Source organism: Girardinichthys multiradiatus, chromosome 24 (assembly GCF_021462225.1).
Source record: "Girardinichthys multiradiatus isolate DD_20200921_A chromosome 24, DD_fGirMul_XY1, whole genome shotgun sequence".
NCBI classification, from domain to species: domain Eukaryota; kingdom Metazoa; phylum Chordata; class Actinopteri; order Cyprinodontiformes; family Goodeidae; genus Girardinichthys; species Girardinichthys multiradiatus.
Window position 1 is genome coordinate 16,923,762 of NC_061816.1, and position 17,592 is coordinate 16,941,353.

The window sequence follows — 17,592 nt, forward strand, 5'->3', positions numbered from 1 at the left end:
CATGTTTCCAAGAGTAAATATGTTTTACATATAGCTGTAAAAGAGAATCATTCATGTGTTAAAATGAAGTTAACAGCATATATAAAATACGTTTTGGTACTTATGCATTATATGTTCACTAGCAATAAGAGTTTTCTTTATGTTTGCAATTGCCTTTGTTGTGCTAAGATGCGCATAGTTCACCTTTTGCAGCCTTCCAGCTCTCAGCTGTATCAGCTGGTGGGAAGAATTTGCATTATGTAAAGCAGATGTACAACACATGTAAATCCTTTTTTTCTCTGGGATTCATTTAAACCACAACACATCTCTACTGGTTGATAATCAAGTAGCTTTCAGGTACCTGTTAATATTTAATGGGTCTGTTTTTCCTCCCATCTATTCATTTGATTCAGATCCAGCTGTCTTTCTTTGAGACTAAACACACACACATACATATATATATATATATATATATATATATATATACATACATGTATATATACATCTTAATGCAGTTTCTGCACTGCCTTGAGTTCCAGAAAGCTTTCGTCTAAAAGATATTTCAAATTATCAAACAGCCAGCTGATGGGACACTTTGAAGTCTGCCCTTTAAATCAGAAGTGAATAAGAGTTCAGAGTGCTTCCCAGGAAGACATTAGAATATCACAGAATGAATGAAACACTGCCTCTTCTTTGTTGCCGCTTTTATGTGCTGACTGATCTGCATGGCGGACATCCTTTGCAAAGAAGGGGATCCTCTACATGTGACCAAAGACTTATAATGATCAAAGTGACAGCTGACCACCCTTTTTTATCCTATTAGTGCAGTGCTTTCCCTGTTATTTTAATCACACTTGCCAGACTATATTTGTAGAAACAATCACGATTCATCATCAGATGCTATACAGCTTTAAGGATTACACAGTGCTAGCAGAGCAGTGTATACAAAAGTGTTGAAAACCTCAGCTTGTTTAAACATTGGATCATTTTTAAGAAGATTCTTGAACTAGTGGGCTTTATTTAACAATTGTCAGTCAGGACAAATGGCAGAGAGAAGGAGAAGGCTTGCAGTAAATGGCCTAGGCCCAAATCCAAGTTTAAAGGGCCTTGCAAAAGTATTTTTTCGAAAATGTTTTATTACAATGTTAGCTATAGGCAAATGGATATATGTTACATGACTTTCAATTTTTATCAGATCAAGATCTGAAAAGCACCTTAAATAAAAGCCAGTGCATCTCTTTTAGTAAGTAGAATCCTACTGTGTTTAGTTTTATCTCAGAGGTTTGACCAAGGAAAACACCAGACAGGTCTGACAAGGAGGGCATTAATCCAAGAAGCAGCCAAGAGGCCCATGGTAACTGGTGGAGCTGCAGAGATCAACTCATCTCAGGTGGGACAACTATTAGTCATGCACTCCACAAATCTGTCCTTTAATAAAGAGTGAGAAGCCTAAAGAAATCCATAAGAAGTCATGTCTGTAGTTTTCTAAAAGCTTGGTGTGGTAGCATCATGCTATGGGACACAGAAACTGGAAGGAGTTGATTGGAAGACAAATTAAGCTAAATACAGGAAAACACTAGAATAAAACCTTCAAGCAGGACAATTAACCTACAGAGCAAAAGATACACTGATATGGCTTAGATTAAAGCATATTTATGTGCCTGAATCCTTGGATTAAAAAAGAAAATTATAGCAACACTAGAGCTGGGCAATAAAACGATAGCAATATGTATCTTAATATAATTTTCCTCCGATAGACACATGAGAAAGAGTTGATATAGACCTTCAATATACAGATAAGATGAATAGCCAATGATTATAAGAGTTGCTCTGCGCTGGACCGATCATGTGGCTGGAATAGAGCCACGCAATGTTACACTGATGCCAGACGTGCTAAAAGCTAATGTTTGTTCAGCTGTAGCCTCAGGTAGGATATCACTGAAAAAAAAAAAGATATGAGTGCCTCGAAAGAAGAACAGACAGAAGACACAGCGAACAACATCGCTGACAAGCAGGGTCTAAACAGTTTAGTCGTGTGGAGGTATTTTATCAAAGCAACACAGAAAAATAAATGCAGCAGTTTATTGTTTTGCAATGGAAAACAGTTGAATAATGTTCGATGACATGTTCAACTTTTGAAAAGAAATTTTAAAATCAAAAATAACCTTCTGATATCTTCACTTAATAGTACCAGGGAATGTTAGAGATTGACAAAAATAATCATTTGTTTTATATTGTGATCAAATCAGCCAATATCATTATCAGAATTATTTCCATATCTCCCAGCCCAAAGCAACACTTTAAATTTGTTGTTCGCAGACACTTTCCATCCAATCTGATTGAGCCTGTGCTGTTTTGCAAAGACAAATGGTTGAAAATTTCAGTTTCTAGATGTGCAAAGCTGGTAGAGTAATGCCTAAAAGACTAAGTGCAAAAAAAGATGCTTGTAGAAAGTATTAACTCAGAGGGGACTGAAAGCAATACCTGTCACACTTTCCAGATTTGAGGTCTATTGCATAAAATCCCAATAAAACACAATTAAGTTTGTGATTATAAAATTACAAAAACATGGAAACTTTCAATGGGTCTGAATACTTTTGCACAGGAGGTCTAAAATCTACTTTGTACAGATACCAAACTTGTATGAGCTTTAGCTCTGATGAGATTAGAATCTGCTGCAACTGTTCCTTAGATATGTCAGCAGAACCTCAAAACATAATGATTGTGAATAAAAACTACCTATTGTGGTGCCGGAATAGATACACTCAGATATGATGGTCTTAGATTTAAGCCCAACTTCAGAATGTCTAATTTAACAACTGGCTGAGAAGAAACACAGTGTACACAAGAGGATTAGGTTTGTTTTTTTTACTTTGAGGCCGCTGAATCCCATGGGTCTCATTTCAAAAGCAGATTAAATGTCACCCTCATCTCCATGTGGTGTATGAAAAATGGAAGGATGGTTCTAGCTAATGACAAGAGGGAACCCTTATGCATTCATAAATGTCTCCCACTAAAGCTGCAGCACGATGCAAAATATGTTGATGCATAGAAATGTTGCATCAGCAACCGGACCCCCTGAGCTGTAAGTAAACATTTTAATAGGATTGCGTTTGTGCTGCAGGGTGCTGCAGTACTCTCAGAGAGCAGGGCTATACAGGGCTGTTTGGAGCCATCTGGAGGGCCTCCAGCATGGCTGTAGAACATGTCCTCAAAGGTGTACAGGCTAACTGAGAAACGTTTTACATCCAACTTGTTCAGGTCTGTGCATTGTGTTGTCAACGCCTCCCTCTCTCTCTCTTTCAGGTACGTTCTGCTGCTGTTTATTCTGTTCTTCATCCCGGGCGTGGTGATGATTATAGCCTACGGTCTGATCTCCAGGGAGCTTTACCGAGGCATTCAGTTTGAGCTGAGCCAGAACAAAGAGACCACTGGTGAGATTCATCATAAATCTACCCCAACCTTCAAAAAGCTTCTTGTTGCTGTTCATTAAACTAATCTGATTTACTCTGATAGCATATTTGTCCTGTGTTAGAGAAAGAGATGAAAGGGTCTTTCCAAGGTTTTATACTGTGATTCAGTGACATGGAAAACACTGCATACCTACAGTTCAATGGGATTCTTGTTTATTTTGCCTCAAGCAGAGAATGACATATTTTTTGAACACCCACAGGTTCTACACCTGTGACACAGCCTCTCAGTCTTCCTAATGCCAAGTCACGCTGGAGTGTTGTCACATACAGGAGCTGATCTCAGAAATAGGATGATCCTCTCTGGAAAAGCTGAAACAGGGTCTTGTCTGGTGAATTATACTCACTGGATGTGTCCAGATAATCAGCTTCAGCAGATGCCAGACTGCAGTTAGTTTGTCAAGGCTATGACAGGCAAAAATAACCACCAGGTTGACACTTTACTCTTTTCTGAAGCGGGAAGTAATGAACCTTCGACTGAAATCCATTCCTGATGACCACACTGATAACAAATAATAAATCCTTATTATGTATTTTAAAAACCTACAGAAGTGAGACATACGGTGCCTTGCCCTATTCATATCCACTGAACTTTTTCCACATTATGTCACATTATGACCATAAACTTTAATATATTTTATAGGAATTTTAAGTCATAAGCAAAGTCGCACAATTGCAAATTAGGAAAAAACAAAAACATTGCTTATAAAAATAACTGGAAAATATATACATTTGTATTTAACCCCCCCTGATTTAATGCTTTGTAGAATCACCTTTTGCTGTTGCTTACATCTGCAAGTTTTGTGGGTCCACCAGCTTTGCAAAGCTAGAAACTCAAAGTGTTGCCAATTCTTCCCTGCAACCTCAACCCCAGTCTTAAGTCTTTTGAAGCTTCCAACAGGTTTTCCTCCAGTGATATCCTGTATTTAGCTCCAACCATCTCCCCATCAACTAAAACCAACCTTCCTGCCCCTACTGAAGAAAAGCATCCCCACAGCATCATACTGCCACCACCGTGGTTCACTTTAGAGCAGTTTGCATGCCAGCCAAAACGTTCCAACTTTGGTCTTATCTGCCCAGAGCACCTTCTACATATTTGCTGTGTCATAGGATTTCAAACAAAGTTCTTCTTCTTCCTACTCTTCTGTAAAGGCAGGATGTAAGGGGTGGAGACACCATAATTGTTCTATCAGCAGATAGAAATGCACACCATTCCTTTGAGATTTATACTCTAAAAACATTTGAAAACCATGTATAATTTTTTCATACACACGCCATAGAATGATATGCAGATCGGTAGGTAACTCATGAAATCCACTGAGCTACAGTTCCAATAAACGTAACTGTTGTTAGGCAACAAAATTTGAAAATGATCAAAGGGTGTGAATACTGTAATGCCTTGCGAATTACGTAAAATTTCTCTCCCTCGCTGGAAAATTTCATTAATTCCTAATACTAAACAAACTCTTCTAAGATTGGAATAATGTTCCTTGCATTACGATTCCTTTGGGAACAAACCGGAAAATAGGTAGACAAACACAAAACCACAAACTAGAGAGGGAGAGCACAAAGCACCTATCTCAGAGGCAGAAGATGACATTTAAAAAAGCAGAGAGAAAACAAGAGTAGGAGATTGAACATCATCGGTTTTTCCCCAATAGTTGCACTGTATTTTGGCTCAATAACAACTTAGTGGAAATTAAATGACATTGCCTTTTATTAGCAACATATTAAAAAAGGACCACACATTTGAATATTTTGACCTTTTTCAGAGACTTTTATCATTGTTGCTCCATCATGCAGGAAAATCCACAGATCTTTAGCAGTCTGTGCCTGGATTGTTGACACTTGATTTAAGTTTTAATTCATGACAGTGTCCTTGGGAATAATTGGGAGTGAGACCACTTCCTTGTTTCAACACCAGTTCAGCACATGCTAACTTTAGACTTTTCTTTTCCAGACAATGATGTTCCACTATAATGAATAACTTTGTACAAGCCTCTGCTGTCTTACCTTCTACTTCATGCAGAGTTTCAGTCTTTCCTTGGACAGAACAAGTTTCTTTACTGCCCTTTTTATACCAGGCTATTGTTCAAATGTTTTGAACAATTAGCCTCATCATAACAGATGATCTCACAACAAGATTCCTTCACACGCTCCTAACCTGAAGATGATCTCTTCCTGGACACCCTGACACCTCCTTCAGCACAGCTGAACCTCTCACCTGAAAGTTGATGATCCATAAAACTGTGTATTCAGCTGCAATATTCTTAGCAGCCGTTTCTTTACATGTGAAGCCATTTTGATGCAAAATGATAATTACTGCACGCTTTTCATTAAAGGTAACCATTGCCAAAACAAGGAGACAATTATTTGAAGTGAATCTGTCTTTACAGAATCTTGCCTACTAATTAGGCTGAGTAATTTCACATAATATGATTATATTAAAAATAATGTTTTGTTGTAAATAAACTAAATTGAATAAATTTTAAATCAATTGTCTCTGTGTCTCTGCCAAAACATTCAACCATGCCGGCACTTAGAGCAAAAAAAGAAACACAAAAATCAAAAATCCAGCTGAACAACATATTTTACTCCCAGGACCTTCTAACTGGGATGCTGATACTGATCATTACAGCTGAGCTGTGCATTGAAACCATCTACTGCTTCCATGCAGCATTTACTTTGAATAAAGAGTTACCACTGAATTGAGTGCATGTATTTTTTGACAAAGACTTTTTGGGTTAAGGCCAATATGGACACAGCCAAGTGTTGAATTTGAGATCTTACTTTACTTCATAAACTTTTTATCCTTGTTGTCTTTAAAATATAGTGTTGTTGGGGGTTATACAAGATAGAGTTTTTGGATCTTTGTCTGTTATTTGGAGTATATTCACATTTTTAGCATAATAAAAAAAATCTAAGGATCAAAGTTCTCTTTGAAGTATCAGTGTTTTATTTATAAATGTCATTACTATGTTTGATTATATCAATGTAAAAGTGTCCTAAGCTTACAGTGTATACCGTTCCTTCACAGGCCAGAAGAATGGTGCCGGCAGGGTTATGCCAGTACCAACTGATGACGATGATGGCTGCTACATCCAGGTTTCCAAAAAGCCCTCATTTGCTGTGGAGCTTCCCACCCTCTCGTCCTCAACTAACACAATCCTAAACAAGACTGAGCGGGCCCGTAGCAACACCTCCGAGGCTAAGCTACAAGCCAAGAGGCGAGTCATCCGCATGTTGATGGTGATTGTAGCCCTCTTTTTCATCTGCTGGATGCCCTTGTACTCAGTCAACACCTGGAAGGCCTTCGACCTCAGATCTGCCTCAAAAGCCCTCACCGGAGCTCCCATCTCCTTTATCCACCTGCTGTCCTACACGTCAGCCTGCGTCAACCCCATCATTTACTGCTTCATGAACACACGTTTCCGCAAGGCGCTGCTGTCTACCTTCGCCTGCTGCTGTCGCAACCGCCTTTGCCGCCGGATCTGGTGGCGCCAGAGGAGAGAGGGGGAAGATGGCATCAATGCCACCACGATGGCTACATCGATGGTGACCTCTATGTCCAGGTTCAGCTACACCACCGTCAGCACCACCGGTACCTGCTGAGCCTAAAGAAGAGTGAGATGATTGCATCGGAGGCTGTCAGCAGCCTTTGCCGAGTGCACCATCTGGTTTTTTTTCCCCATCTTCTGTTTGTCAGTCCTCATCCTAATATGCTGAGTCATGAGCTGAGTAATATCCATGTCCTTATTTAAAGGCCTCCCGAAAAGGTCCTGCTCAAATTCTGTGTGCATGATTGCAGAAAGCAAGGCATAGAAATCGCCGTTTTAATGTGGTGACATTCTTTTACCTCTTTTTTATTGGCAGCAGCCGCCTTATCGCATCCAAAAGAGAACATCAAGTGCCTGTGTCTTGTAGCTTTGTCAGTCAATATCTTTTGTTTTTTTGCTGGAATGGACAAGTTACAAACCTGTATACATAAATATTGTCTTCAACTTGTTAATGTGCCAGTGATAAATGTTTGTCAGAAAAATGACTCATTACATTTTTAGCTTCTTTGGAGTTAATTATCTGTCTTTTCGAAAGACTGTTATGCCTACTAATACTTCTTGAACATTTTCACCTTTTGTCATGTCAACCACAAACAAACCAAAGTACTGCATAATTTTGGAGTGGAACAAATTATATATGAGCTTTACATTTTGTTACATATAAATATCTGAATAGTAGAAGGTTTATTTGTATTCAGCCCACCTGAGGGAATCCTTTGCAAGATCATCGTTTGCTGCAAATACAAATGCTTATCTTTCAAAGGTATATCTCTACCAGCTTTGCACATAAAGATATGGAAATTGAGCAATTTTGCAGAAAATAGCTCAGTCATATTGGATGGAAAAGATAATTAAACAGCCATCCTGACATCTTTCCACAGATTCTCAATTAGATTTAGGTCCCATACTTGACTGGCCAATTCTAACTCATGAAAATGCTTTGATGTAAACCAGGAGTCCCCAAACCTGGACTCTGATCTAAACCCGTACCAAGACAGCGTTTTGTCCAGACGACCAAGCATTGTCTCATTTAGTATGTAGATGTAGACATTTTATTCCTGCCGGCTGCTGCATCTGACTTTTGAACAGGTGCGATGGGCAGCTAGTTGGGTCAGCGACATTCTGGTCCACACTCCAAGTCAGCTGTTGGCGGTAATGCACCACATTGTTGTGCGCCAACCGCAAGAAAACGACAAAGAAGAAGCTATGCGGGGTCCTTGAACGCGGGTAGCTAGTGCCCCTTTTCCACTGGGTCGTTTCGCTTTACTTAGTACGGTACCAGTTATGTTTCCACTGACCCACTGATGGCTGGAGCTATGGTGGCTGAAGCTCTGCCTCCAGCCATCGCGCTGTGGCACTATTAACATTACTGTTAATAGTTTTTAAATTACTAGCTTGGGAGCTCATGCTTGCTGATACAATGACTTGGTGGTGCACAGATGAGTGAGTAAAAGAAGATGGCTTCATCAAAAATACGTAAAGTGGACTGTGAAAATCACATGTTTAAAGATGAATAGACAGAAGCATATGCTTTCTTTTTAACTTCCGTCAGGAATCAGTTGGACTTATAAAGAGTGGAAATCTAAAGATACATTATCAAACCAAACATAAGCTGATAACAGTCTCTTACAGCACAAGAGCGAGCATACAAGTGTTCGCTGCAAGTACAGTGGATTTTAGGAAAACACAAAAAGCCTTTCACTGACTGAGAAATGATCACATAGTGCATAGAGGCTGTGGCAGAAACACTTTAAGATGGAAAAGAAGGACGACAACTTTTTGGAAAAGCTTACGCAAATTGCCATGCCTGCCACATGCACAAGGAGAGCAGAATTGTAATACCAAGATGTACAGACCCACATCAGATTGCACTTTTGTTTAGCAGACGATTTCATGGGCATATGAATAATTGATCCATAGTTAAATAACAAAAACTGTAGTGTTAATTAAATTTTTTTTTTATATATATTTTTTTGGCGCTAGTTGCCTTTATTTTTATTTTTTGACAGTAGGCAGACAGGAAAGAGGGGTAGAGAGAGGGGGAGACATTTGGCAAATGTCGCCGGGTCCGCGACTCGAACCCGGGACGGCCGCTTCGAGGGCTGTAGCCTCTGTACATGGTCGCGCGCTTAACCCCTACACCATCAGCGCCACGCCCCGTGTTAATTAAATTTTATATAAAAATGAAAGAACATATTTTTGTCATTTGATTTAAAATGTTCGGACCCAAAGTGTTTGGGTGATGGAGGTAGTGGACCTCCTGCTATTTTAGTTGGAGACTCCAACTAATCATTTCCTTGTAGCTCTGGCTGTATGTTTAGAGATGTTGTTCTACTGGAAGGTGATTGGCTACATAGCAATCCTCTCATCTGTCCAGAGGAACAGCTTGCACATGTTTGGTGTGTCCCCTGCATGGCTTATGGTAAACCCTAAAGCTGTCTTGTGGCTTTCTGATGTCCAATCTTATATAGAGGCCAGAATTTTGCACGACTAACAATTGCCCTATTAACAGATTTCACCACATGATCTGCGGATCTCTGCAGCTCCTCTAAACCATGGCAGTCTTGACTTGTTTAATGCTTTATTTGCCGGCCTGTTGGTTATGATAGACAGATATGTCCAGACTGGTATGTACTTGTGATATATTGAAAAGTGCTCTGTGAGATGTAAAAAGCTTGGGATATTGTTTCATGCCTAACCCCAGTTTAAACTTCTCTATATCTTTCTTACCGACCTGTCTGCTGTGTTCTTGGTCTTTATGATGCCATTTCTTTTCATTCTTTACTAATGTTCGCTAATAAACCTCTGAGGCCTTTACAGAACAGCTAGATTTACCCTGAGATTAAATTGCACACAGCCGGGATGTACTTATCAATTATGGGACTTCTAAAGGCAATTGGTTGCCCTTTGGGATTTCAACCATGGGTATCATAGAGAAGGGGGGCTGATACAAAGTCAAATCACACTTAAACATAATTTGTATTATTTTCCTTCCACTCAACAATTATGCACCTTTATGTGTTGCTTTATAACATAAAAGCTCAATAAAATAAATGTAAATTAGTGGTTCTAGCATGACAAAAATGCTAAAAGGTTCCAGGCGTATTAATACCTTTGAAAGGCACTGTACCGCCGTTCAGTAAATAATATAATATAATTTGTTTTATTTTCTAAAAGAAATCATTTGAACTTTCAGTCGATGAAAGTCACCTCGCCACCAAGAAACAATTAACAAATTAAGAATATCATAAAGCTGCTGTATGAGCACTACTCTTTGCCCGCTGTATTGAGACTGATGCAAGAAGAATAGCTAATGAGAAGATCTAAAGAGAGTATGTAAATTAAAGAAGGCAGTCGCATTAGACGCAGGGAAGACTACGTTTTCTACCTTATTCTGCTGAATTGTGTCTCTCCAGCAGGCGATGGGGGATGTGTGATATGCTAGCGTGTTTTAGGTAGGTAAGTGCTGTAATATTCCATTGCAAATTCCCACAAGTTTTGAAAACTTCTAATGTTTCCCCGATTCTCTGTTAGTGTGCTGATCTGAGCATCAAGCACAGTGCGGAACATTTAATCCCAAATGGTCGTTCAGGCATCGCGAAGGACATTCTTTAGCAAAGACTTAGACGCTAGATAGCAAGAAAGCTATGACACAAATATGTTATGCTGCCAAGAGTCTTAGAACGTTACTATAGGTTAAGAAGGTTAAAGTTCAGAAAGATAGCATGGGGGTTTCACACTTGGTTTTATTTATTTATTTGACCATCATTCAATTATGCTAGATTTAGCTATAAAGGCTATTTTTTCCGGCAGCCACTGGTAGGTTGATGGATATAAAACAAGAATAAAACATTAGATCACATCATTTGTCGAAGCACAAGATAAGAACCAGACATGATTGCCTTAGTTGTAACGTTGTGCAAGCATGGCATGATCTTCTTGTGCAGCCGCAACCTAATGGGATCCAACTGAGCTGTGCCACTATGGAGCAATGGTGTGAATATACTGCAGGCATGCAGTGGATATGGTGTCTACACACCTTTTATGAAAATGCCAGGCTTTTGTAAAGAAAAATAATACACCACGAAAAATAATTTGAAAACCTTTCCCACATTTATGTATCTTTGACTGCAATACAAATTTGTTGGAGGGAAAACACAGAAATAAAAAAAGCGTCCTCGCCAGTTTCTGTCTTGCTTTTTAATCAGTTATGGAAAAACATCCAATTTAAGTTATGTCACTTTTGTTCCACATTTTCTTAAATTATTGACTATCTTTACTGTGCCATGGTGTATATACGTATGTATTAAGCCGTGGATTTCTTTGTACTCTTCTCCTGACTAACACCTTTGTACAATTTATCGTTTTGATCCCTTGTAATTTCTCTCCAAATGATGGCATTAGCTAAAAATGGCAAATGAGGAAATGTCTGGAAAATCCTACAAAGACAGCTGAACTTTATTTCTGGCTCATCAGATTCACTGTGACAGAAGGTGTGAACTCAAGAAGCATGAAACTGAATCGAATGCAAATTCAATTAAGTATTACTTCATGGCTGTACACACTTGTGCATTCAGGTTATTTCAGCTTTAAATAAGAAAATCCTACAAACAGATTTCTCTGTTTTTCAGGTAAATAATGTGGGATATATATCACATTGAAGGAAGTACTTCCACTTCCCACCACTGTATGGTGGTGGGAAGTGCAAGTACTACTACTACTACTACGATTGGCTTTAAACTTTCCAAATTTACCTTGATTTAGTCTTGGAAGTTATGGAAAACAGTGTGGGTTTCATCTCGTGTAAAGGATGCCTTAACATTAAACATGAAGAGCAAGAAGGAAAGAAAATGTAAACATATGAAATACTTGAAGTGGAAAATGTGTTTGTATATGTCAATGATTATTTAGGCAATGGTTGTTTAATGTTGTGCAACAGTGTTGTTTGTGTGCTAATGCTGTTGTGTCAAAAATAATAATATAATAAAAATTTATGTAGAAAAAATAAGACTTGCTGAGTTAAAACAACATTTCATTAAATTCATTTAGCTTTATCCAATGCAAGTTAGTATTAAGGGACATATGGGGTTAGTGGTCAGTGTCTCACACAAGGACAGTTTTGGCTCTTTGGATCCATTAGTACCTGAGTGGCTCAACTGGACTCTACTAGAATCTACAAGGCTTCTGTTGTTTTCCATTATAATGGAGTACCACTTCAATGTAGGTGGGGTCCTCATTTCAAGGTGGTCCGAAAGATAACGTCACATGACTTATATGTGACAAACCACCGTATAGCTCCCTCTCTATTTTCTCATCAGCCACCAAGCACAAAAATGTCTGCACCTTGTCATTGGCCTATGGTATTGCCATTTTGCTTAAGGCTCAAAAAACCCAGTCACTGTTGCCAGTTTTTTTAAATGTTGGGTTGGATTTATGTAACAGAGTCGCTCTTGTGACTTAACCAGTGACACCACCCCCTAGCCAATCAGGTACCAGCAGTCTTCTGAAATCGCATTTTCAGCCCGACTCGGCTCGCTGGCAACCCCAGCCAAGTAGATACAAAAAAAAAAAAAAAAAAAAGGAGCTTGTACCAAGTACCAGTACCTAATGAAAACCATAGAAACCTCTATAACTAGCAAGAATGTAGTCACAAAAGTATAAAAGAACATGAAGAGTATGTTGCTAAGCTAAGGTCAACTTGCCAGAATATCTGTCAGAAAAGTAACGCAGCTTAAATAACAGGTTTAGTGGTATAGTTTGTGGCTTATATATTTCTGTTTATTTAAAGAGAAGTCAATAAGAGAGTTCGCACCTGTAGGTAGGATATTGATTGGTCATAACCTCTAAACAGAAATCACCATTGAAATTATTTATTTGATAACGATAACGACTTGAAATCATACCAGCTTTCACACTGAAAGCAAGCTTTCTAGTATTTGATATTTACAAATTAGAAAGAAGGGCTGATTGAATAGCAAACCTGTACTCATGACATGTACAAAGAGAACATTAAAATTAGGAAATGTCTTGCAAATTATCATTTTATCATTACAAAATGAAAGGATCCCATTATTTAGCCAGAGGTGATGCCATATAACATGCTAAACAAAGACCTGTGAAGAAGGAAGTGACTGGTTTCTCTAGCCCCGGTCGTTTATTTTTGGATGGTTTCTCACTTTGATTAGGCTTTTAAAAAAGTCACTGAGTGAAGATGAACATGTTTCATGTGTGAAGGAAAAACAGGAAAAACAACAAATCGTTGCAGGAACTGTACACAAACATATGAAAGCAGCTAAATCTGACTCGTATCACACCAGAATCAATTAGGCTTCTTCTTTGCTGGTTCTGTTTCTCTCATTCTCTGTTTTAGTCAGTGCAGGTGTAGCTTCTAGGGGAGGAGTCATCACAGAATGAGGATTTTGGACATTGTGTAGCCATGCCGTTTCAGCCAGCCAATAAGAAATACAGACTTTTTGTTTTCTCTGCTACATTCTTGAACCTAAGAGAGAATCCAGGAATGTGACCAGTTTATCTTTATAGATAAACCACCATCTCTTAGCTATAGCTCTTTTACTATTCAAGGTATCCAACATGTAATAATTGTTGAACTATATTGGGTTTCAGAGATTCTTCAAGGTCGCAAAAATATTCATGTAAAGGAGATTCAGGACACCAAATGCGAGGTACAAGAGGGTCTTTTGCTAAGGGTAAGTCAGTCAAGGATATTTTCAAGGTACTTGGAGGAGGGCAGTTCTTGTGGGCGAAAGGTAAAGTCTAAGGCACAGGTGTCAAACTCCAGTCCTCGAGGGACAGTGTCCTGCAACCCTTAGATGTGCCTCTGCTTTAACACACCTGAATGTAATAATTAGATCATTAGCAGGATTCTGGAGAACTTGACTGCATACTGAGGAGATAATTCGGCCATACATTCAGGTGTGATGGACCAAGGACACATCTAAAAGTTTGAGGACACCGGCCTTCGAGGACTGGAGTTTGACATCCCTGATCTAAGGTGTTCGTGATCACTACAATAACAATAATCTAATTTAAAAATAAACAAACTCAATCATTGGCTGTATCTGGGTTTGTTTAATTTGTCAAATGATGGACGTTAACAAATCAAATTTCTGTGGAAAAGATTCATATTTTCATTCATGAATTCAATAAACTGTATTAAAATATGAATATGGTTGTTCTGTAGTGAATAATTTAACGCTGTATCCAGATATGAAGCAGTTACTAAATTGCATCACTTGGCTCCAGCAGCACAGAAATAACAGGATTCGTGTTAAGCAGTGTGATGTGGTGCTTTTTGTCCTACATACGGTGAGTGCTGACAGCTTAGCGCTGTCACTTCTTGTCATTTTCAGGTTTGGTCCCTGTTTTTCAAGTCATCCAGTTGCACTCTATTGCACCCTTCAGTTACCCACCCACCCACAACCCAGCTTTTATACTTTTCACAGCAGAGGCGTATAAATACATGAATGACAATAGCGTGTGGGTGACAGCAGAGATTTTGCAGGCACAAGCGCTGTCCGAGAGCGGTTAACAGGCAGCAAACTGACAATTGGCAAACAAAAATCCCAGAGAGTTTTACTGGTAAACACTCAGTCTGACAGCTTCCCCTCTGTGTTCTTTTGTAATTAAGTCAGGAAACAATGAGTGGTTTCCATTTTTTTGCCTGTTTTTGCTTTCAATTATTTCTTAGTAAATAAATTCATTCATGTGCTACAAACATAAGAATGAGCCTCCAGTATAATGAAATGTAAATTGTAGTATATTTAAAGACTACAGATTTCCATTTAAGGGAGGTTTTATAGCAAATGTGTTTTGATTTCAACTTAATTTCCTTTACATTTATTAAATGAAATAAATAGATATAATATATATCACTTAGTAGACTAAATATATGTTTGAAACATTGAACCTGAAACAGTTCCAGCCAGGACAAAGTATGCTATCTACAACAGTAGTTTGTTTGCATTTTGGGTTCTCTCTGAGTTTAAAGACAGTGGTGGAAAACATAATTTCCTATCTATTGCAACCTGCTCTTTGCTTTTCTAAAATCCATTCCTGATTGGCTGATCAGGCTTGTGACAACACCTCTACCGAAAGCTGGTAAGAGTTGAGAAGCTTTTTCCTGATCTAGACAAAGGACAGAACACTGAATTAGGAAGAAGCTTTTGCCCAGCCATGTCAAAACCAACCCTGAAAAGCTTTGTTTGCAATAAATTTCACTTCTGTCAAATATGTATTTAAAGTGTCTTCAAAGCTTTATTTCGTTTTTCCTTTACACGTTAATGTGTGCAATAACAGGTTTAACTCCACTTGGAGGGGTTTCTCCTCCTAAGTGCTAGGTGGTCCATTGGTTGAGGGCTTGTGTAGGCGTCAGGCTGCTTGGGTGACCAAGCACTGGGTGACCTGCACTAGGGGTTCGGTAGGGGGAAATGGCACCCTGTGTCTCTCTCTGTGCCTCCCTGGCCTGGGGGCTGCTATTCCTGAGCTTCGCTGCCAACCTGCATCCGTGTCGAGTGTATGGCGACTCTGTGGGGGTCCCTAGTGTTTGTTAGTGTCTGCTTGGGGCTGCTGCTGCTTCTGGGAGCTGACGCTACCTGACCCTTGCTGCACTTGGACGCTGAGTGCTGTAAGGTTTCTACTTTTCTCACAATGGTAAAATCTGCACAATTCCAGGTGACAAACTAGAACACACACCTACTCCACACACACGTGCACACACATACAAATAATCTAAAAGGTTGAAAGTCATACAAAGATAGATACATATTTTATTAACGCAACCTGTCTACTTGATGTCAGATGCAACCCTGCTTTAATAAAGTCAATAAGGCAAATAGGATACCATCTCCAGACACCCTTTTGTAGAGCAACACTACTCTGGCACACATAGACGACCAGATTCTCCATATGCCTGAAATGCCATGATAGGACCCATGAAAAAAACAAAATTGCTCAATATCGCTCACTTTTCGTGTCCCATTTGGTTACAGAAACAAGGAAGACAACAAACTAAACCACAATCCAGAACCAAGAGACTTTTTTGGTGACTAGCAGTCCAGGTCAGCTCAATTCTGTACCCATAGAGTAGGCAATTTCTTTTCTGCTTCCTCTGCTAGGTCTGTCTTCTGATGCTGGGTAAACCGACATGTCCAGGTGGTCTACCTCACAGTTCACATTTACCTTGCAAATAACTGATACACACTTTCTTCTTAATACCACCAAAGGCAACTTTATTGCAGTTAGACAACCACTAAACAAGGTTTGTGTGTTCCCCAAATAACATACAGTAGTAGGTTTCCAGCAACAGAGATGAAATAACCATTACTGGTCGTGTTCTCTGAGCATAAGCTGTTGCAAACTGAACCTGAAATGAGCCAGAGGAAAGCAATAGTGTTCACGTTGGGGTTCCATCTCCATCTCTCTCACAAAGATTCCCATTAGGTACTTTAGGCAACATGTAAAAAGCTTCGTTTGACTCAAGCATCAATACAATACGCGAAACTAATTTTAATAATCTCTAGCGACGCGACAAATCGAGAATGAAACTGCAGCATCATCCTCCTTAAACACTGAAACTATAACTTCCCAAAGGCGACAGAAGGATATTAGCTCCTCTTTCAGTTTTAATTTCATGTATTTTTGTGTATTGAAGAAATGTTTAAAGTTCTGTGCTTTCAGCCAGCAGCAAACACTGATAAATAATCCGCGAGTCAATTAGAAGATGAGGTTTCTCAATTATTTATAATGACTTCTTGGAGGGCTGTTCGAAATAAAATAAATCCTCTGTTGGATGGACATCTTATTTTGTTTTTGTGGTAAATTATTCAGAATTGCACATTTGTTTTGTGCCTTTTACCTCCAGCACAGAATGAAATATTTTGTTTTGGCCTGCAGGATCTGCACCGGAGCATTCGTACAATCTGCTCCCTTTTTGTATATATATATATATATATATATATTCATACGTTGCTTTGCTCAACCCAGCACCTCGTATATATTCCCTGTTGCACATCTCTCCTGAAGGCTGACACAGAAAGGAGACAAGAGGTCATTTTGCGATGCTTCAAAACAGCCTTTGAGGGAGCATCGTAGGTGTTCAAATCCATGCCAGAGATCATAATGTTTTGCTGGTTTAAAAATCACTTTGGAGTGACTAATTCTGCTATTGGCTGTCTAGGACTAAGAATCCAGCTCTTCATATGTATGAAGAGTGATAAAGAAAAAAATAGCAATGAAATAGATAGCATCCCCTGTGAAAACGCACGAACCGAAGTCTACAGGGGGATGAGCCAGCCTCCAGAAGTTCAAACTAACATTTCACCAACTAGGATGAGTGCTGGAGAGTCATCAGTGCAGCAAAGCACCCAGCCACGGCTTTAATCGCTTGTTTAGAAGCACATAACGCCAGAACACCCATTTTTCCTTCTATCCTCAGAGATGTGATCTTGGCTTGTGTAAAAACAAACACATTATTTTTCTCTGGGCAGTGCAGATGTCCATGCAGAGTTTTTAAATATTTTACAGAGAGAACACAGAAAATACCCTCTTTCCTGAATAGTAATGCTAGC

At 39.1% G+C, this 17,592-nt stretch overlaps 1 protein-coding gene and 1 long non-coding RNA gene across 4 annotated transcripts in view; one reads left to right on the plus strand and one right to left on the minus strand.

Annotated features, from left to right (window-relative positions):
- cckbra (cholecystokinin B receptor a) overlaps positions 1-7,811 on the plus strand; it is a 48,527-nt gene extending 40,716 nt beyond the window's left edge. For all 3 annotated transcript variants that reach the window (XM_047355758.1, XM_047355757.1, XM_047355756.1), the window contains 2 exons: positions 3,286-3,413; positions 6,487-7,811. In XM_047355758.1, coding sequence (XP_047211714.1) covers positions 3,286-3,413; positions 6,487-7,061 — 703 coding nt within the window. In that variant the 3' untranslated portion in view covers positions 7,062-7,811. The remainder of the gene's footprint in view (positions 1-3,285; positions 3,414-6,486) is intronic.
- LOC124861809 overlaps positions 1-17,592 on the minus strand; it is a 39,749-nt gene that overhangs the window by 6,239 nt on the left and 15,918 nt on the right. The gene's annotated exons all lie outside the window — the stretch shown is intronic.